Below are 16489 nucleotides of genomic sequence, written 5' to 3' on the forward strand. Positions count from 1 at the left end.
GTAATATTGTGAAACAATTGTTTTCATTTTAATATATTTTAAAATGTAATTTATGATGGCAAATTACTGTGATGGCAAAGCTGAATTTTCAGCAGCCATTAGTCTTCCGTGACACATGATCCTTCAGAAATTATTTGAATATGCTGATTTGGTGCTAAAGAAACATTTCTTCTTATTATCGATGTTGTGCTGCTCGTCTTTACTGTCACTTTAGATCAGTTTAATGCATCCTTTCTGAATAAAAGTATTGATTTCTTTAAATAAATAAAAAAATCTTACTGACACCAAACTATTAAACACAGTAGAGTATATCAAAAGATAAAGGAAAATTCGATTTTTCATGATATGACCTCTTTAAAAAACAGTATCACACAAGCAATTGTTTGACAGCACAGTTTTGATATGGTGCCTAAAAGCTTGTTACGTGATTACGATTGAAGATTAAAGAAATATTGTAAAGGTGGACAAGGGATAAACAGAGGGAGGGTAAAATGGATTAAAGGAATCAAAAGATGGAGGATTCATAGATGGGGAAAAAATTTATATATATATATATAAAATATATATATTAGCTCATTTCGTTCAGCTGGAGTGACATCATTTTCCGTTTGTTTATCATCATCGACGCTTGTGGTTGTTTGTGAATTGGCTGCACCGCTTGCTTTTGATATAATGCTCCGACCCATTAGCTGTCAGTCATTCTCCACCCCATCTGCTCCTCATAAACATCTACAGTTTATATAAAATATCAAATAAAAATCTGTATTTCATATAAGATGCACTGAATAACGTTAATGAATGTTTATTTGTTTTCTTTCTCTCTCATGTGTGTGCATTTGGGTGTGAATCTGTGTATTTATATATTCCGTTTGTGTGGGTGTGTGTTTGGTAACAGATGACGTTCACAGATGCTATGCGCAGTAAGGCCAGGTTGTCTATAACGGGCAGTACAGGGGAGAATGGGCGAGTGCTGACTCCAGACTTCTCTAAAGCCGTCCATGCTGTGCCGTACCTGAGACCTGGCATGGCAATGCCTCTGAGTGTGAGCGAGATGTCCTGAGTGCCTTACATACACACATACACACACACACACACACACACACACAAACACACACACTGGTGCAAGCATGCTGTACCCCCACTTTCATACAAATCAAACACACGTGTACATATTCTTACAAACATATATATATATATACACATATATATGTATGTGATAATAGTTAATTATTTCATATACAATGAATCACACACATGATGTCAGATCCATACATGCATAGTAACACTTTAACACATATGTTTACTGTTCAGTGGAGTCATATTTTGATCAACGGTCATGTGTACAACTAACATTTGCAAAAACATGCTGACAAGACACATAAAAAAGGTATACAGGCTCATTGCTGTGTGTACATATGCAGACAACTTCACAAACCTTCTGTAGCCACACTTCTATAAAGTTTCTTGTTGTGTACATTTTACATAACTGCTTTTCCAAGTTCTCGTTTTGTCACACACTTGCATTCGCGCATAAAATATGACCTCATTTTGCTCATATATTCACTCACACAAACACACTTCATTTTTCATCTACGTTTTTCACATTGTAAGTGATAACATTGCAATGCTGCACTAAGGAACATTACACATTGAAAATAATTCCAATGGGAAAAGCTCGACACCTGTTTCCATAGCAACATGTTTTTGGAATCTCTGATTCTTAAGAACTCAAGCACACGAAACATCTGCATCAAATGTGATTTTGTTTACTCAATCTACATGATATATTAAAAATGTTTGAAGAATCATTTCTTATTATATGAGATATGTATAATAAATTATGTATATAAGTACACTTTTGTTTATTAGATGTTAATGTTACCATGCAAATGCTTGACTTAAAGAAAAAACAAAATGATTTGAGTAGTTTTGTTTCTCCTCCTCACTGGTTTGATTTCTTGTGATGTTAATTTTTTGGATCACTGTGTTCGGATCCGTTTTTCTTGCCTATGGACGATGCAAGCAGTAGTTTTATAATTGTCTTTTAATTAAAAAAAAAAAGAAGAAAATCTTTAAATAATATTTTACCTTCTGCATTTCACCATTTAGATTATACATTGAAATTGTTATATTAAGATGGATCTGCATATGAATATATGAACTTTATGAATATATTACGATATCCCAAAATGCCAAATATTGCAGTGGGCCAAAATATGTCAAGGCATTTCAGATGCATTTATTAATATTGTCTCTTTATGGGGAAATGTAAAGACTGAAAATTAGCACCCTTTACCCAAGGGTTTGTTATCTATGTCACTGGCTTTTTTTTGTTTTGTTTTGTTTTGTTTTGTTTTTCATATCAAATGCGTTGTATTTTAATAAGGTGCACTACGATATGCAGTTTTAACTGTGAAAAGCATGACAACCTTTAGTTATGTTTGTTTTTATAAAAGCAATGATTAAGTATATCACTGATATTAGTTAAACTAGGTATTTAATTTCCGTAGTCCAGTTATGACTTGAAGACTAAGAGATGGAGAGGATTACAGATAGTTATATTGATAATTACATTGATAAAGTATAAGCCAATCACCCTTTTCTATGCCATGCTGTGTGGAACTGAAATCTTGTTCATTAGTTTTATATGTATATGTACTGTACATGTAAATAGAAACCATTCATGTGTATAACTTAAAATCTTGGATGATACACAAATTCACGCACACAAAGAGGATTGCTCATATTGTGCATTTTGGGAGTACGCTTGGGAACCTATGAGCGAAGTACCAAGCTCTCTCATACAGTCACACAAATGGACTCATCATCACTAGCATCATTTCAGTTGGAAAGTCTGTCATGGGATGAAATGGAGGACATTTTTCTAAATGGAATGTGGACTGATTGCTTTATTTTTTGGAATCTTTTGGAATAAACAGAGACTGAGAATCCTCTGATATTCTGTTTTACTCTGTTTCATGGAAATGAGAAAGGAGGGGGTGGACAAGCATGTCAGCTGTTCACACATAATTTCACATCCTGGGTCCAAAATTAACACGAAAGATGAAAACGTTTTAGGAATCTAGGATTCCTCTTTCTTTCTTTTCTTACAGAAATATTCCTAAAGTTAAGTTATGAGCAACAAAATATGTCATCATGATTTTGTGACAGGTGCAGCTTCACAGAAAGGCGGCGCCTGCTGCAACTCAATAGCCAACTAAATAATTTAATTAGGACAAAATGTATTTTGAATAGTTTCAAATAAATTTTCATGGCCTATAAAGAAAATTACTGTTATTCTCAATTTACATACCATTGGCAGATGTGGCAAAAAATAAATCTAGACCCTGCTCTGATCTAATGAAAAGGGTTTGTTGATTTGTTCAAGCTAATGTGCTTTGAGCAGCTCAGTAGCACAGGAACAGATGTGGCCGTGTTCAGTGTTTACTGGGGACACATTAGTGTTGTGCTTCTATGTACTCATAAACAAGCTATAGTATTTGAATATTGATTCTTGTTTCTGATAACCTGACTATCCTTTGGGGGGAGGAAAATTGCCAAAATGTATATGTGTGCGTTCTTATTCATTTCTTAGTGAAAGACCAATGGCTACTGCCTGATGTTAGGGTGATGCCATGTTATTGTTCTGGCACACACACACACACACACACACACATTCTCTTTTCAGGCAAGGCTCCCAGGCAAACAGACTGGCACAGCATCTGCAGCTCGGCAGTTGAGTTTCCTCTTGCTGTGCCTAGTTCCATATTACCTTTATCAGCCAATAAGAAATCAGTAATCTCCTGTTGCCAAACAAAGCTGAGTCTGTTGCAGCCAATTAACATTTATCATCAAATCAATTTAGGTATCAAGTATTAGTACATTTAGGTATCCGTTTGTAATCATGGTTGCGTGCATGATTGCACATTTTAACATGTATTCATTGCACTCGATGCATCTAAGCACACTGTTTTTATTTGTTATTAAGCATATTGTATTTAATAGGGGTACCCCTGGGTTCAGTGCTGCGACCAGTCCTCTTCTCAATATACACAACATTGCTGGGACCTTACATCCAGGTACATTCATACCTCTGCTGCACTGATACACAGCTCTGCTCTCATTCCAGCCTGACAATTCCACAGGGGCTGCAACGATCTTGAATGAATGAACATGACCTTCAGCTCAGCTCAGCTAAGCCAAGACAGAGCTCCCCATCTTCCCAGCCAGCTTGGTAATACATCACAGTTTAGCTATGCTCATCAACAATAACACTATCCAGGATTATGGACCAGGCCAGTGCCTTGGGGCCTCAGACTATCAAGGGCCTCCAAAGTCTTGAAGTCCTAGTCTTCCAAAGGATCTGAATACTAGAGCCCCTGGGCCGCTCTGCACATATGGCAAGAGATGGGGCCCCAGATTCTTTAACACCACTAGGGGCCCTGGTCCCATCAACAAACAGCAGAATAGAGTCCCTGAAATTAGACTATTTTTAGTACAATGTTAGCTACAAAAACATATGGTTGCTCCAGCGATTATCGTTGTGGTTCTGCGCATATGCTTAAGGGGTCATTGGATGCCCATTTTCCACAAGTTGGTATGATTCTTTAGGGTCTTCATGTAAAGTTTGTAACATACTTTTGGTTAAAATTCCTCAAAGGTTGTGTAAAACAACACCCTTTTTACCTCCTCAAAAACAGCTCTGTTCACAGCGACCCGTTTCGGTGCATGTCTCTTTAAATGATAATGAGCAACTGCTCACCCTCTCTTCTGTGGGGGGTGTTGACACAAGACACATAAAGTGCTACCTTGGCAGACAATATACAAATGGCTGAGGGCAGAAATATGCTAATACGGGACAGTCCTCATCAGTCGTGGGCTGAGCATGAGCAATATGACATCATATTCCTCTGAAAATCCAAACGGCTTGATTATTGACAGTGTTTAGGCTTTTTGAGGATTAAAAAGAAAGGAGTGAATGGATTTTTTTCCTTGTATGGTGGTTGTGTTCACACACTGCAAAGACACATTTAGATGAAAACACAATTTAAAGGAACACTCCACCGTTTTTTGAAATAGGGCTTATTCACTTTCTTTCCTACATTTAGATAGGTGGGCAAATGCATTTTTGTCTCAGTGCATGCATTGTTTTAGTTTGACAGGGTCTGCTCTAGCTTAGCTTAGCATAATGAATGGAATCCTTTGTTGCCAGCTAGCATGTCCTGAGTAAAAGTGATATAAAAAATAATAAAAACCCACCTAATTACTTCTTGTGGCCTGCGTATTCACAAGTACAAATAGTGATGCAGATTAACACTAGGCGATTTCCTAGGCAGATATTGACTTATATATTAAGGACTATATTAAGGGGAAGCACAGGCGAAGCACTGCTACTTGGGCGTGATATCTCTGCGCCCAAGTAGCAGTGCTTCGCCTGTGCTTCCCCCTAATATAGTCCCAAGTCAATATCTGCATAGGAAATCGCCTAGTGTTAATCTGCATCACTATTTGTACTTGTTGTGAATACGCAGGCCACAAGAAGTAATTAGGTGGGGTAATTTTTTTTTTTTTTATATCACTTTTACTCAGGACATGCTAGCTGGCAACAAAGGATTCCATTCATTATGCTAAGCTAAGCTAGCGCCGACCCTATCAAACTAAAACAATGCATGCACTGAGACAAAAATGCATTTGCCCACCTATCTAAATGTAGGAAAGAAGGTGAATAAGCCCTATTTCAAAAAACGGTGGAGTGTTCCTTTAAAAGTGAATTTTGTATCCGATGATGTAGAAGTTTTGTTCGGAATACATGTTACACACATAAACAAATATGTGAATTGAATAACCAAAGTTAATAGCCCCTTACCTGTCAGGGATCACTGGTGATCCCAGATTATTTTAGTTCAAAATATGTTTGAGCTTATATATCTCAATATTAATAACAGTCTGGTTAATTTGGAGTCTTGAACTATAAACTCTCAAGGGTTGGCTTTCTAAATGTATGTGTGTTATGTTTCTATTCAGAATTACTTATGAGCAGTAACCTTTTTATTTTGGGCATTTCATGTATGCAGCACTTGCCAAAATTGGGGGTGATGAGGAAGGGGTTAATATACAAACAGAACTTTTAGAATCTGAAATCGAATTAGATTCATCCAGATTGACAAAAAATAGTGCATGTAAACATTCCTACTGTCTCACTCCACTCGCCACCAGTTTCTCCATGCATAAAGGTTCAAGGCACTGAACCTACATATATAATAGTCACTGGATGTGCACCCAAAGTAAAATCTATGTTCCCTTCAGAAAATTTCTGCAATCAATGAGTCAGTTGTGTGTCATGGCACAAACATAAAGTGGCACAAAATCAATGGTGAGCATCACAACAGATGAATTCCTCTTCACCTTCGAAATCTAGAACTTTTTTCTAAGCGCTCTTTTCGTCAAGTACTTTTTTCTATAAATGTTGATGCATTACAAAATATAGTGCATTTTAGTAGTATCGATGCATGTTAGTTCTATTTATATCTATGTATTTATTGTCTCTTTCTGTTGTCTTAAAGTCCTCACCTACACATCCTAATTTCTACTTCAATATTTCTATGAACAGTTCTATAATTTTGTATTGCTCATATTATTCTCTCCTTAGGATGAATAGATTTAGTTGTAATATTTTCTTCCCTATTGTGATGTGTATCCGAGTGAAACGGCTTCTGAAACAAAACAAAAACGGGATGGGACTTGATTTTGTTAATCAGGAATTGATTGGATCGTTGTTGTTTCCTATAGCTGTGATCTCATGTGAGTGACAGGTTGTCCCATCCTTGTGTCAGTAAACAAGTCATCAGTGAAGTTATTTTGATTATAGATTATGGGAGCACATGGATTTTAAAACAATAATGTGCACAGAAAATGAATTTATAATAAATACTGCAATATTCCATCAAAAATAAGAATCGTCGATTTCATGGTGACTTTATCTCTCATTTAGTATCCATATAACATCCAAATGCCTAATAAAGAATAACTGACATTATTAACTGTAATAGCTGCACTGGGATCCAGATGTTCCCATGGCCCATCAAACAATCAATATTAGGCCACTGAGGCACTTATTCATTCTTATGTTGGGAGTTGTTTGTGACCAAGATTATCTGTGATTTGTGTTTGTAGATTTGACCACTTTCAAATGAAGGTTAATGGAAAAATTCTAAAATAATATTTTAAAAACATATAATGAATTGTAGAATTTTTTTTTTACTTTTGATGTAAAACATTGAGCGGTGTTTAGCCTATCAAACGTCACTTAAACTTAAACGCAAACAATGTGATTTCTAACACATCATCCTAACATTTTTTTTTTAATTATCTGTTTAATTATCTGTATGATACTTGAGACATTAAACCTACTGTGTGGTATTTAAAAAAAAAAAAGTTTAAAGAATCACTAAAGTGATAGGCACCCACTAAAGGCACTAAATGAAAAATCAGTCATTATTTACTCACCCTCATGTTGTTCCAAACTCATAAGACTTTGGTATCTTCAAAACACAAATGTGTGTTGATCATTGTTTAGATGTAAACAAAAGCCTAAATTAAAGATACAATATGTAAGAATTTTGTATCAAAATATTCAATTATGTACTTACATTATCCCAAATGTTTCCAAGAATTTGTAAATTAAGAGAAATTCACAATTTTGAATAGTGCCCGTCACTTGTCACCTATCAATGACATAATATCCGCGTAATCCCGTCTATGGTTATCCCTGGTTTCCACCTGTACTGCCATAGTAACCATGGCAACAGATGTGGAGTGTGGACAACTGCGTAATGTTTAGCGGCACACTCGCTCACGCTGTTGTTGTTTCGTTCAAACATTATGGACCATGGCAAGCACACTTTGGGACAAAAGGAGAACTAAAACGAGGATCAATATCGGCGTGGCGTTTCAAGATGCTGAGAGCTTCGCGGCAAACTTCGACTTGACAGAGACGCCGCTCATGCATATACATATTTGACAGATAAACTTATCAAATAAACTGACCTGTATGAATATTAATTCAGCACTTGCGGATAGTTCGGTAGAATTAAATGTCCTTCTTTTATATCCTTGGGACTCGCGTGTGGTGCTCATATCTGTCTCTCATTAGCAATCGTGCCATACCACAGTCATGTTAAAAAACATGAATATTTTCACTCATTCATAAACATTATTAGATCCATCGACATGACGGCAAGTTCCATGATTCCGCTTATCACTGCTTCATCAATCTACGCCTTTGTTATTGTAAGAAGTTAGCGACCCCTAGCGGCGAAAAAAAATATATATTGTAGCTTTAAATCTGTTCATCATATAAAGTGATTGTATCTTTTCACAAGACTCAGATTAATTTTACAATGCCCTCATGACATTATTATGCATGGTTACCTGGACTCTCAAGGGACAGAAACAGATTTCATTAAAAATGTCTTAGTTGTTGTGAAGATTAACCAAAGTAAATGATGACAGAATTTTTGGGTTAAGAGACAGAGCTATAAAAGACTATAAAAGTGAAACATCCAAATTAGATCATCCCCCCCTCTCATAGACTGAGTGAGTGACAGATAGGGAACATCTTGTTATTGTAACCTCCATTCTCTGATGAAGACATTGTGTCCCTCCTGCCACAACACTGAACTACTTGCTGAAACGGCCTGGACTTCTGCTCTTCAGCTCAAACCTGAATGAGTGGAGCAAACCACTTAATTTTATATCCATATGTCCGGGGGAGTGGCATGCAAATTCCACATGCCAATTTCACTGGCCCTTACTGAAGTATCAAAGGTGTTTGTGGCTCACAAAGTAACAAAGACGTGATGCCCTATACACATCCACAGTGTGCATGCAAGGACAATTAGGCTACAATAGTGCATAACACTGTGTTCGAGCATCAGTAACCGAGAAAACACGCTTCAACAGACAGCATAATGAACATCAACACAAAATAGCAAACTGCCATTCAGAAACAATCCACTACACTACAATTGTATTCACTACATCTACATATTGTTCGTCAAAACCCCCAGAAGATCAACTTGATCTGCAGCGAATGCTGAGCGCTTTTTATTGACAATGTTTCTAGCTGATGAAAACACACGCTCAGCTCTGACCGGTGCCAGGTGTGTCTGTCTTTGCCAGCCGAGCAATATGTGCACATACCGCAAGATTTTTTCCACCAACCGAGAGGGGTTTCGTCAGCAGGAAGCCTTTTCCCACCATTTATCAAATAAACTACGCAACCGCACAGCTTACACTAAACTATATAAGCTAACAGAAAAAAAACCGCGCCAGTTACGTCATCATCATGTCTCGCGCACCTCTTGACACGCCAACAATTCGAATGCACGGTTTTTGCATTCGAATGTGTTTCTTTCTTTCTTTCTTTCTTTCTTTCTTTCTTTCTTTTAATTCGACGAAATTTCGAAATTCGAATAATTTTTTTGACAGCCCTAACGCGTCATCATTGCGACACACCCCTTACAGGTGTTGTGCTAAATTATTACCCCCCTAGTATTGGTAGGTTTAGGATTAGTTGTGTGGGGGAGGGGTTAGGATTAGGGGAGGGGTTAGGATTAGGGGTGGGGTTAGGATTAGGCAATCAGGTACTGACGAGGGGGGTAATAACAGAGAATATTATATTATACTCGAGCCCCAAGCAGACAAACGAAAATTACTTGACATTTCAGCACGCTATTGTTGCCACACAAACCCCTCAGTTGAGCTAATATGGCGAGAAGTTTCACTCTCACTACACTTCCGGCTTCTGAACTGGTTGCAGTTCCACTCTGATTCCATATGAGGGCGCTCACAGGACGAGTGCAGAATGAATGGAGGTCAATGGCGGTATACCCCTCAAAATCCACTTTTCTCAGGATACAATTTTTTGTCTAGTAATTTGAATGTTGTATTCGAAAGAAGATGCAAAGAAATTACACATTGCTGGGTGTTAGATTTTTTAGAGTCACTTATTTGCTTTAAAAAGTCTTTCAAAATGTCAATGACGTCAGAATGCTGACGTCATTAGCAGAATGCTAGCGTGTTATGGGCAACAACAACTCAACCTGTAAGAAATCAAAACGACATAAGTACTCGTTCATTCAACTTTCGACCTAAAACCCATGTTGAACTTGCAAAATCTACAATCAGATCTGAGATTTCTCAACGGGAATCGGGTGAAAGAGACAAATTTAGCCGTCTAGCCCCATTGACTCCCATTCATTTTGCACTCATGGCGAGCGCCCCCAGTGGAACTCTGGTGGTACTACAACCAAAATTCGGTTCAATAGGGCTTAATAGGGAGTGGGCAGGCTCTCCGTAGACGGGCTCTGGTAATAATTTGGCAGGGGGTCGAAATTCCGAGTTTCCCAGTAGCACCTCACTGCAATACACGAGATCCAGGGGGCGGAGTTGGATCTAGATATAAGGGGTGGAGATTGGTAGGTTTAGGGGTGGGTTTAGGGATCAGGGGGTGGAGATGGGTAGGTTTAGGTGGGAGGAGTTGGATCTGAATCCAACTCCTCCCCCTGGGTTTCGTGTTCTGCAGTGAGAAATTCGGCACAACACCTGTATCAATCCCGGGACGTGTTTGCGTTCACTTCACACAGAAGGCACTCTAGCAATTTTACGGCAATTTACCAGGAAAAGGCTATATTTCATGAGCTCAGTTTTCTTTAGAATTCCATTAAGTTTTTTTTGTTTTAGAGCGAGTAGATGTTTTTGTTCATGAAATTAAACTGGCCTTGACTTTTGTCTTGATGCATACTATAATGATATGAAATGAATGAAAGATGATAGCCTAATGATATTACGATCAGAAATTGTATGAAACTTGAAAAAGGACAACTTGAATAATTTATTTTCTCACCTGCAATACTGAAAAAAATTATCTGGTAACGTACAACACAGTGTTATAGTTTTGAGCTTCTGATGTTTTTTTTATTATTTTTTTATTATAACGATAATTCAGTTCCCCTTCTAAAATCTGTTCATAGCACCAATGAACCACACAGTTCATCTAAAAAAACATAGGCCTATATGCTATCTCAAACACAATGTATTTGTTATACAATCGGCAGTAGCAATAAACCCGTTGTTAAACTAAAAAACAAAGAAGTTATTTTTCACTCCTTTTCAAACCACCGTCCGTCAGCAAAATAACGACACCCACTAACAGTGAAAATGTCAGTAATCATCACATTCAAATATGTGTTGTTCATTCACGCGTGCCCAAGATGCGTCTACAATCATGTGATCATGACTGTCAGCTGACACGGAAGTCACACGTTTATTCATTGAGCAGCTCTCGCTTGGAATACATTATTATCCTGCAATCTCCGCATGAAAGTAGTTTTATGAATATTTGTCAGTTGCTTGAAGGCTGTTGCGAGTGAATCTAAAATGAATCCTCGCGTGGCCGCGCTTATCATTTCGCTCTTCTGCGCGCTCTGCACCGGCGCCGCGCAACACTTGGACACAGGTAGAGAATACAAAAGTAGTTTCTGCATAGGATAACTGATAACTTTAATGAGTAAAACACAATGTAATGTAACTGTGATGCAATAGAGGGGCTGTCAGACACGTCCGTGTACCTTCAGCAAGAGTCCAACAGCACCAACAGCACCAACTCGTCTGATCTGACTTATGGATTCATATCCTGCGCCGTGGCCGCCGTCTTTTTCGGGAGCAACTTCGTACCAGTGAAAAAGATAGATACGGGTGATGGTTAGTCAAGCTTTTCTTATTTTTTGACACTATATTGTGTGTTTTGTCTTCCTGTTGATGCGTTTGCTCAGTGATTCTCAACTGACTTTTCTTCGTGTCACTGTAAATATTTATGGTAACGTTACTAAATGTCAACAGAAATGACTTTCAAGTAATGTTTCGACAACATTTAAAAGTCTATTTCCTTTTACTCACCCTCAGTATCAAACCTATCTGAGTTTGTTTGTTCTGTGGAGCACACAAAAAAGATCATCATTCACTTTCATTGTGTGGCAAAAAAAGATGCAATGAAAGTGAATGGTAACTGAGGCTGTCATTCCCTAACAATCTATTTTTGTGTTCGATGGAAAGTCATACAGGTTTAACACAACATAAGGGTGAATCAATAATGACAGAATTGTCTATTTTTTTTTCCATCGAAATGTTGATATTTGCTAAGTATGCTAATAATGCTAAGTAACTGAAGGGGGACTTGTGCCAAATTCAGTATAGTTTTCAGTGTTGATTCTAGGGACTCTTGGAGTCCTGGGCAAAAAATGTTGTAACAGAGTAATACCATTGTTTTATAAGAATGCCTCATATTTCATGGAAAGAAAATGGAACCAATTATTATCAAAAAGTATGGGAAATTTGGCAGGTAAAAATATTACTGGGTCTCGATGTCCCTATAGAGGACATATAATACTTTTTTTGTTGTTGTTGTTGAAATAAATATAAAAAAAATATAATAGGCTATACTGCTTTGAAAACACACTGAAGAGAGAAAGTGTGCTCAATAATATTTCATTTATTTTCTGTTCACCCTACTGTGCAGGTATGTTTTTCCAGTGGATTTTATGTGCTGCTATATGGACAGTCTCCCTAGTGGTGAACATCATTCTGAACAGTCCAAAATTTTGGCCTCTTGTTATGGTGGGAGGAGCCATCTGGGCTACTGGTAACATCTAATTATTTAATATTCCTGTATAATTTAGCATTTGATCATTACTGCTTGAGATATAGATTGTGTGATTACATACACCAACAAGTTTTACTGTCATATTTGAAAAACTCTCTCATTTATGTTTTTCAGTGATGATTCAGTTGTGTCACATGTTTGTGTCAATGTTTACGTGTGTTTTCTATAGGTAATATAACTGTAGTTCCTATCGTAAAGACTATTGGGCTTGGTATTGGTCTTCTTATATGGGCTTCATTTAATTTGCTCTTGGGTTGGGCCAGCTCACGGTAAGCACAATCTGCTTTCAGAATCCAAATAAGGAACTTTATTAATATTCTGCTTTATCATACACTGACTCTTGCTGCTGATTTTAGGTTTGGCTGGTTTGGTATTGGTGCTGAGACTGTTTCCAAACCAGTACTGAACTCCTGTGGAGCAGGTCTTTGTTTAATTAGGTAATTGTGATGCATACATACTATTTATTTAGTTTTTGTATGCAACAGAGTGTGATGTTACTTTTAAGTCTTATTATTTAAAAAAATGTCTGTTCTCTTTTTTTTCCTCCCCCTTTTTAATCCTTTAAATTTTGTATGTTTACAGTGCCATTGTTTTTTTCTTTGTGAAGACTGATGTTCAAAGGTCATCAACATCTGAAGAAACCCCTTTACTAATAGACCATGTACGTTGACATTCATTGAAAATTGTGACATTTTTACGAAGCCCCTAAGGGAACATGGTGGTGGACAAAAATATGAGATGGAAGGAAAACGTTTGCGTTTCCCAAAGAAACTTTCCGAGCGAATGCAAAGTTTCTCGGGAGAACGCAAAAGTGTCTCAGGGAAAATTAACCCAAAAGTATTTTAATTACTTTTTGCGTTCGCTAGTAAAACCGTTCTTTGTTCTCGGGGTGATAGAAAAGCGTTAAAACAAAAATCCCCCCCTCCCTCCTTCCTTCCCATTTCATATATTTTCCATCACCATGTTGTCCCTTTAGAGGCTTCTTCATACATTTTTAAATATTTCTTTTTTAAATGATTCAGTTAAATGATTTTATCAATTTAATTTGAAGGCTGTGAACTCAGACACTGTGGTGTCAACGGATGATTCCTGGGTGGATGCATTAAGACCACTCACCAAACGTATTGTGTATGTACGCAACATCCCACTTCTATCTTGCATATTGGATTAATAATTAAATTCACATTATATACAGGGTTTCCGCGGGGTCTTAAAAAGTAAAAAATTCTGAACTTTAAATTTAAGGCCTTAAAAAGTCTTAAAACCGGCCAGATTTTCATCCTAGGTCTTAAATTTAATTTAGTCAGGTCTAAAAAAGTGTTTACCCTCGTTCATTTCCAGAAATGCTGGCCGCAGAAAGTACGTGTTAGCAGATAACATGTTGCAAGACACTCTTTTAAAATCTGGCCATCATTTTTAATGGTATTTTAATGTTTACGTAAACAAAAAGTGCATATTGATGCTAATCAATTTGTTATTTGCTGTTTTTCGACATAAAACTTGTTGAATTGACTTCATTCTGTAGTATTATTAGTACTTTTTGAACAGGATTCTGTGATAACCGTGATAATTTTGGTCACTTTAATCATCTCATCATTTCCTCTCTAGTTATGATCAACTATGATCAACTAAAATCAACAATAATTGTGTTTTTACAGTATAATATGCAAAAGTACAATTTTCTATTAAAAAAATATCTACCTCTCCCTCTCTCTCACACACACACATCAGATAATCCCAGATAGATAGAAAGATAGATAGATAGATACTCTAATGATCCCGAGGTAACTATCTAACTTGGATAATGCGTCGTGTAGGTCTTAAATTTCAATCTTTATGGTCTTAAAATGTCTTAAAAAGGTCTTAAATTTGACTTACTGAGACCTGCAGAAACCCTGTATATAGCATCAGCATCTAGATGTACAGAATAAAAAAAAAAAAAGAAGTAAATGTACTTTTTGGACTAATATTATCAACCGCAATAAAATTCTTATTAAATTATTAGAGTAGCTGCATGCTCATACTGCATCTAATAAGAATAATGCATTCTTAAACGATTTGTATAAAAAGAGCTTTGAATGTTATGTCTTTCAGTGGAACGTGTCTTGCTGTCGTCGCTGGAGTGCTGTACGGGACATCATTTGTTCCAGTTCTATACATTAAAAATCATGCAGATGATCCAAATAGCCAATACAGCGGGGCTAGCCAGTTTGGTAAATCCAGATTGCCTCATGATATGCATTGGCTCAATTCTTAAATATGACCTATAATGCATTTTGTTTGTGTAGATCTGGATTACGTCTTTGCACAATATAGTGGGATTTTCCTCACGAGTACAGTGTATTTCCTCCTGTACTGTGCCATCAAAAAAAACAAACCTCAAGTTTTTCCAAAAGCAGTCCTGCCAGGTAAACGCCATCACTTCAGTTTAATTTTCACTTCCTTTTGAATTGTTTATCATCTTTCTTCCTCATACCTCTGATGTTTTTTTCCATGTAGGATTCCTTTCTGGCATCATGTGGGGTATTGCCACGTGCTGCTGGTTCCTGGCCAACCACTATCTCAGTGCTGTAGTGAGCTTCCCTATTATCACCACAGTGAGTGACAGATCTCAAAAGGACCTTTTTGTACTTTGTACATTTGTATTTTAATGTTAACGTTGATATTTAATGCTCCATTTCAGGTTCCTGGACTGATTGCTGCTCTTTGGGGTGTTGTAGTGTTTAAAGAAGTGAAGGTAAATACTTTGTGTGTTTGGTGTACGAGTTCTGCTCCTGCGGTCTATTTGCTTTTATATTGAACTGAACTCCCCATCTCTTCCTCTCTTTCCCTCAGGGTTGGCGAAATTACATTGTCCTCGTCGTTGCTTTCTGTCTTGTTCTATCTGGGGCATTATTGACTGCGTTTTCAAAGGTTTAAACCTTTTAAGACAAGAGCGAGAAATGTACAAAACAAAGTCTTCGGTGGAGCGTTTTAACATTATATTTTTTTATTTTAAAATCACTGCTGTTTTAAATATTTTGAATACTGCAAATGGGAGATTTATTATGCGGTTTATACAGGTTACGCAGCTACAACAACCTGAACAAAATCAAGAAGAAATATTGTTTATATCAGGGAGGGATATGGTCCTAAAATACTTGAAATGTTACAGCAATATTAGCACAGATGTTATGTTAATGTTATTGGGAAGTTACACAATTATATCTCACTATATTTTACTTCTGTTGAATTAACACACTTTTTAAGTCATGTTTACACTATAATGGACCTCATTTCATTGTATGTTTGCACATGTAATGGTTGCTTTTTATTATATTGATGGATCTGACTGCACAGGATAAAGAAGGAATTATATAGCATATAGACAACGAAGCCTATTTTAAAGCACATTTTAAAAAGTTGGTGACTATTTTTATGACAATTAAGCAAATTTTCCACGTCCTTAATTTGTATTTTTTTTTTTACATTCGCAATGAGATTACATTAACATATAGGGGGGAAATGTAATTAATATCACCGTGTTAAAATCTTCATGGTCTAGAAAGTAGGCTTTGTTTTCTTTTATATAATTTCTAAGTAATTTATATTTTAAAAAATCATTTCCTTTTGAGTTTATGAAAGAATGTGAAATTTTAGCATGTCATTTACAGGTTTTTACCCATTTAATGATTAATTGATTGCTGATTTTTTTTTATGTTGCCAAAATGTGTCAAAGGCCTTCGTTTTTTTTACTTTACTAAAAGGGAAATAAATATTCAAGTGCAA

The 16489-nt window shown here is 36.7% G+C and overlaps 2 protein-coding genes across 5 annotated transcripts in view; both read left to right on the forward strand.

Annotated features, from left to right (window-relative positions):
* Window positions 1-3285, forward strand: part of gria2a (glutamate receptor, ionotropic, AMPA 2a) — a 40686-nt gene extending 37401 nt beyond the window's left edge. For 2 of the 4 annotated variants that reach the window (XM_084390066.1, XM_084390065.1), the window contains exon 16: window positions 896-1010. Coding sequence is in view for 2 of the 4 variants with exons in the window: in XM_084390064.1 (XP_084246190.1) it covers window positions 896-1060 (165 nt within the window). In the remaining 2 variants the exon portion in view is untranslated. Of the gene's footprint in view, window positions 1-895 lie in introns of all 4 variants that reach the window. The other 2 variants (XM_084390064.1, XM_084390063.1) reach the window with 2 other exon arrangements.
* Window positions 3286-11291: 8006 nt separating this feature from the next.
* tmem144a (transmembrane protein 144a) lies at window positions 11292-16460 on the forward strand. Its single transcript, XM_084392553.1, has 12 exons — window positions 11292-11518; window positions 11605-11763; window positions 12578-12700; window positions 12891-12990; window positions 13078-13158; window positions 13304-13382; window positions 13773-13849; window positions 14816-14934; window positions 15010-15129; window positions 15221-15318; window positions 15405-15458; window positions 15557-16460. The coding sequence occupies exons 1-12, from the start codon at window positions 11440-11442 to the stop codon at window positions 15638-15640; spliced, it is 1173 nt and encodes a 390-aa protein (XP_084248679.1). The 5' UTR covers window positions 11292-11439; the 3' UTR covers window positions 15641-16460.
* The last annotated feature ends 29 nt before the right edge of the window (window positions 16461-16489 follow it).

This window comes from Rutilus rutilus (genome assembly GCF_951802725.1).
Source record: "Rutilus rutilus genome assembly, chromosome: 2".
Lineage (NCBI taxonomy): Eukaryota > Metazoa > Chordata > Actinopteri > Cypriniformes > Leuciscidae > Rutilus > Rutilus rutilus.

Bases quoted from the DNA above. Each gene is read 5' to 3' on its own strand.
- tmem144a (XM_084392553.1), top strand. From the start codon at position 11,440: ATGAATCCTCGCGTGGCCGCGCTTATCATTTCGCTCTTCTGCGCGCTC. The intron at 11,519-11,604 runs GTAGAGAATACA...GTGATGCAATAG, and splicing joins CGCGCAACACTTGGACACAG to AGGGGCTGTCAGACACGTCC. The intron at 14,935-15,009 runs GTAAATCCAGAT...TTGTTTGTGTAG, and splicing joins CAGCGGGGCTAGCCAGTTTG to ATCTGGATTACGTCTTTGCA.